The 5,712-nt window shown below is 43.3% G+C and overlaps 1 protein-coding gene across 1 annotated transcript; it reads right to left on the reverse strand.

Moving 5' to 3' along the window:
• Positions 1 to 350: 350 nt before the first annotated feature.
• On the reverse strand, positions 351 to 1,748 carry LOC145135729 (uncharacterized). Its single transcript, XM_079069967.1, has 2 exons — positions 1,084 to 1,748; positions 351 to 788 (listed from the first exon to the last, which is right to left on the reverse strand). Exons 1-2 carry the CDS (start codon positions 1,596 to 1,598, stop codon positions 521 to 523), a joined length of 783 nt encoding a protein of 260 aa, XP_078926093.1. The 5' UTR covers positions 1,599 to 1,748; the 3' UTR covers positions 351 to 520.
• Between the last annotated feature and the right edge of the window lie 3,964 nt (positions 1,749 to 5,712).

The following is a 5,712-nucleotide window of genomic DNA, read 5'->3' on the forward strand; positions in this document are numbered from 1 at the left end:
TCTCTTTTGAAAATATATTTCCAAATGGATAATTGAGAAATCACTAGCAAAATTTGCTTTTCCCCCACAAAAATACTTCAAAAAATTCAATAAAGGATTATTTATTTTGAAATAATATGAATAATTTCAAAACATGTGATTTTTTTAAAAAAAAATTAATGGTTTTTTGTGGTAGGAACTATTCAAAAGGCAATTTTTGCAGCAAAAAGTGATTTCATGAAGATGTGCCCATTTTGGTCATTTTTGTGATTCTCTCTAAATAATCATGTAATTCACTATTATTGATTTATAGCAGATATGTGTGTGTGTGTGTGTGAGAGAGAGGAATTATATACCTTCAATGCACAAAGTTTGATCTAGCAACACAAAGATCCAATTCAGAGCTGCATAAAATCAGCTATCTTACAATATCTGTTGACTATAAATGTGTAGGGGCAGAAAGGGGAAAAAGAAACAAACAAAGAGGAAAAGAGGTAGAATACAATTTGAAAAATACACTTGAATTCACATTACAATAATTTTAAATGCTGATATCTTCTTCTTTTACATCAAGATTCTCTAATTCTGCTTTATGAGCAATTCTTCTTTTACTTTGAATTAGACGAACATATTCTGCAATAATAACATGAAATTTTGGAGCAACTTTACTAGTAGAGGTTACATTTAGCCCTGCTTTCTTTAAAGCCCTTGCAACATGTTTTTCTGCCTTTTGGAAATGAGTTGCACATAGAGAAGGAACTGTGGATTTAAGAATTGGTCTCCCACAAAGTATAGGTCCTGCTTGTGAGCTATAACATAAAGATATACAAACATCCATAAGTATCAAGAACTGGTAATATCTTTCTTCACAGATCAAACAAATTACCTAAACCAGATACATATTATGCAAATTAAAGAACTTTTGCCCCAAAATAGCAGTAGCAATGTAATCACTTTGTAAATTTCAATTTGGATCAAAGTATTCATCAATATTGATAATACCCCCAATATTAGGTCAAGTCAAATGTGGAATCAGAACCAAATGCTATTCAAAATAAAGGATACCACAACAATCAATCAAAGAAAATGAGTAGGGAAAGATACCTTTTGATCACGTAATTGCAACCCATGTAGAGTTTCTGTTTAGAATCGGACAATATATGAGCATGACAAAACTTGGTTAGCGCCATGGCTTTTGATTTACATCCATGAACAGCACACCGACTTAAATCGCTACTGAGCTCTAACCCTAACTCATCATCGCCATTCTTTTCCGCATCGATTTCAGTTACTGATCCATCATCCTGATACGGACTCTTCCCATACTCCCAATAATATTCTCTGTACTTCAATTTCAGTTCTTCCATCATACACCAGTAATGATCCTTGTAAACCCTAGCTATCTGCTTCAGTTTTCGAGATCGTCGTTTAAGTACTTCTTCACGAGCTAATAACTCGGACTTTGATAGAAACATATCTTCGTCTACATCCTCAATAGTTGTAGCCATGGAGGCGGAGGGTGATGGTTCGAGCTTAGGAACAGTGTAACTGGTGCCGGTGCCGGTGGCGATGGCGGTTCTATTGTTGGTGACGGTGGCTGTTGCGGTGGTTTCAGCCATACTTTGTATCGATTAGAAGACACGAGTCGTTTGATTGAAACAGAACTTCATGATACTTGAGAGGTCAGTCAACCATGAAACCTTGGGGAAAAGAAAAATGGAGGAGCTTCAGATCAATCAACAGGTTTTGGACAGATTTGTACGGTCTGTCAAACTTTGATATTTAGGGTAAAAAACATCAACTTTTTTTGTAGGAAAACGGCGGTAAGTTAAAAATGTTTAAAGTTTAAATGTTAATGGTAAAGGAGTTTTTGACCCTTTTATTTAAAAAAAAAAAAAAAAAAAAAATTTAAAGGGTGCATGGTTATGTAATTGTAACACCTATTATTCAAATGGATGAGTTGATAACCTAAAGGAGTAAAAAGTATGGCTTTTGAGGAAGACCGTTTGCCACGACGTGGGATGGCTTGTATTGTGTGTGTTCTGATGGACACCACAACGTGGTAAGTAGTGTGCCACGACGTGGTGGTGGTAGCAGCCCAAACCCATGATTTTTTTAAGACCAAAAATTTCATTTTTTAATTTAATAATTCATAAAATAGATTATTAAAAACATCATGAAGTTATCTCATATCATAAAACCCATAAGTCATATGTCTCAAAACATGTCATAATATAATAATGTCAGAGTACAAAATCCCAAGAACATCATAGTGCGGAAAATCGTGGTGTGATGTGCTGCTATCGTGTCGGCTCCTTTCCATTCGAAGAAGGACCTGAAACAAAAATTGAAAACCGTAAGCACAAAGCTTCCCCCATCATACCACATACCATACAATAAACATACTGTCTAACATGTCCGGGTACTGGCCTACCCCTTCGGTATCTTTCAACCGGTAACTTGCCTAGCATATCAGGGTGTTGGCCTACCCATTCGGTCTCTTTCAACCGGTAACTTGCCTAGCATATCAGGGTAATGGCCTACCCCTTCGGTCCTTTCGACCGGTACCTTGCCTAGCATATCAGGGTGCTGGCATATCCCTTCGGTCCTTTCGACCGGTACCGGGGAATATTTCACCCCCTACTTCTACCATGTAATCTCCTAGTATATAAACACATAAGTCACATACTGCCTAGCATATCAGGGTGTTGGCCTACCCCTTCAGTCCTTTCGACCGGTACTGGGGCCTATCCTACCCCTCCTACCACTTTCACATAATATCATAGCATACTAGCAAATAAAGCATAACAGATAGTGGCATACCAGATAATTATCACAAAGACAATCATCTCTACTATAACTCTTACTAGTGGACCGGCATTGGTGCATTCGACTCACTTCTACTGGAATGTAACTCACCTCGTAAAGCTAAGTGTCGAATATTACGGAAAGGAATCTCTAACAGTTGCTCCGATGACTCCTCAACTATCATTATCATAACAACACTTAGTCAAAATCCATAATACTTCTTAGGGTAAAATGACCATTTTACCCCTTGGTCTAATTTGGACCATACCCAAGGCCCAATTCCATCTTATATTTCCCAGCCCACTAATGGCCCACTAATTGTCCAATTTCCTAAATTGGACCCACCTCCTCAAATGGGCCTCATCACAAGCTCAATAAATCCTAAGCCCAAAAATAAGTAATTTCGAGTGGCCCAATATGGCCCAAAAGGCCCAATACTTTAAATCTCAATCCTAGGCTCAAAAACTCTACTCCATACTGGGCCATGGGGCCCAACTATCTAGGCCCAAAAGCCGAAGTTCGCCACTCTGCATGCGTACGCGCGACATACCTGGCACGTACGCCCAGTGTATGCTGGCCTTGACCAAAAGCGGGAAGTTGACCCAATACGCGCGGCGTACCAGGGTGTACGTCTAGCGTACTGGCCAGCTTCCTTGGGGCTCCATTTGTGACTTAATCCATTAAGTACTCACGTCCAGAATGTAGATAAACCGAACATCATGGTCTCACATGATAGAGACCGGAAATCCATGGTGAGCAACGATCTCGCAGATATACACGTCGGCCAGCTTCTTGGTCGATGAGCTCTCCCGGATGGGCAAAAAATGGGCACTATTGGTCAGTCGATCCACGGCGACCCATATAGCATCATATCCCTTTACCGTCTTCGGCAACTTGGTAATAAAGTCCATCGTGATCTACTCCCATTTCCACATGGGAATCTCCAGAGGCTGCAGCTTGCCATGCGGCCTCTAGTGCTCGGCCTTGACCATCCTGCAGGTCAAGCACCTCTCGACGTACCAAGCAATCTCTCTCTTCATGCACGACCACCAGTAGCTCAAACTCAGATCCCGGTACATCTTGGTGGCCCCCGGGTGAATAGAGAAACGAGACTTATGAGCCTCCTCAAATACAATCTGTCTGACCCCACCAGACATCGGAACCCATACCCGGCCATAACGGGTCAACAGTCGCCGACTATCCTGCACAAATCGGGTGATCTCGCCCCTGATCCTCTCAATCTTCCAATTCTCCGGCCGTACACCCTCCACCTGAGCTTCCCTAATCAAGCCCACGAGTGGAGAATCCACTAATATCCTCATACATGCTGCTGAAACACAAGATCCCGCCGACTTGCGGCTCAGGGCATCCGCAACCACGTTCGCTTTACCCAGATAGTAAAGGATCTCGTAGTCATAATCCTTGACTACGTCCAGCCACATGTGTTGTCTCATGTTTAGGTTCGGCTGATCCATGATGTGTCTCAGACTCTTGTGGTCCGTGTATATAGTACAGCGGAACGCACAGAGATAATGTCTCCAAATCTTGAGAGCGAATACTACCGCTCCCAACTCCAAATCGTGTGTGGGATATCTCGTCTCATGCGGCTTCAACTGTCGCGATGCGTAGGCTATCACTCGTCCTCTCTGCATGAGGACCGCTCCCAGTCCCGTGATGGATGCATCACAGAACACTACAAAATCCTCAACTCCCTCCGGGAGAGTCAAGACTGGAGCCTCGCAAACTCGCTGTCTGAGGGTCTCAAATGCCCTCGGCTGCTCATGGCCCCACCGGAAATCCACCCCCTTCCTCGTCAGACGAGTGAGGGGTACTGCAATCTTGGAGAAATCATGTATGAATCTCCGGTAGTACCCTGCCAATCCCAAGAAGCTCCTGATATCCGAGGGAGATTTCGGAACCTCCCACTGCATAACGGCCTCAATCTTGGCCGGATCGACCAAAATCCCCTCCTGGTTAACGAGATGTCCAAGGAAGTGAACCTCTCACAACCAAAACTCGCACTTCGAGAACTTGGCATAAAGTCGTTCTCGTCTCAAGACTCCCAAAGATGTCATCTGTAAACATAATGACTGAGCGATCGAGCATCGGTCTGCATACCCGATTCATCAGGTCCATGAATATAGTTGGGGCGTTGGTGAGCCCCAACGGCATCACCACGAACTCGTAATGTCCATAACGAGTCCGGAACGCAGTCTTCTCCACGTCCTCCTCCCGTACCCTGACCGGATGCTACCCGGACCTCAAATCTATCTTGGAGAGCCAAGATGCTCCCTGTAGCTGATCAAAGAGATCATCGATCTGTGGTAGTAGATAACGGTTCTTCACCGTCAACTTGTTCAACTCCCGGTAGTCAATGCACATCCGTTGTCAACCATCCTTCTTCTTCACGAAGAGAATCGGTGCTCCCCACGGAGAACTGCTCGGACGAATGAACTGCTTGCCCAGAAGTTCCTGCAGCTGTGACGATAGCTCCTGCATCTCTGGTGGTGCCAATCGGTACGACGCCTTGGCGATAGGGGCTGCACCTGGCACTAGGTCGATCCTGAACTCGATCTGTCTCTCCGAAGGCACTCCGGGTAACTCCTCTAGAAACACATACCTACCCATACTACCTTCCATACCTACCCATATTTGTCTCAAGTATCATCACAACGCCCTAACAATATACATATACATGGCGAGCACTCAATCCTCACTCCTAGAGGAAGGCTAAATATCTCGTAACTGACCCCGCACAACTCACCCATGAAACTTCCACCAACCCTGCAACACTAGTGTATGCTAGTCATACATAACGTTGGACCTTATAGACTTTCGAATATTTGATCCTACCCTAAGCTCTTCATCAAACAAGAATAGGAAATAAGGTTAAACCAAACATTCTCAGGCTATAAGATCTTAATT

Source organism: Lactuca virosa, chromosome 9 (assembly GCF_052849685.1).
Source record: "Lactuca virosa cultivar CGN04683 chromosome 9, Lactuca_virosa_CGN04683_v6, whole genome shotgun sequence".
Lineage (NCBI taxonomy): Eukaryota > Viridiplantae > Streptophyta > Magnoliopsida > Asterales > Asteraceae > Lactuca > Lactuca virosa.

Coding starts and splice junctions, on each gene's coding strand:
- LOC145135729 (XM_079069967.1), bottom strand. CDS start 1,598: ATGGCTGAAACCACCGCAACAGCCACCGTCACCAACAATAGAACCGCC. Junction 789..1,083: donor TGCAATTACGTGATCAAAAG/GTATCTTTCCCT, acceptor TTTATGTTATAG/CTCACAAGCAGGACCTATAC.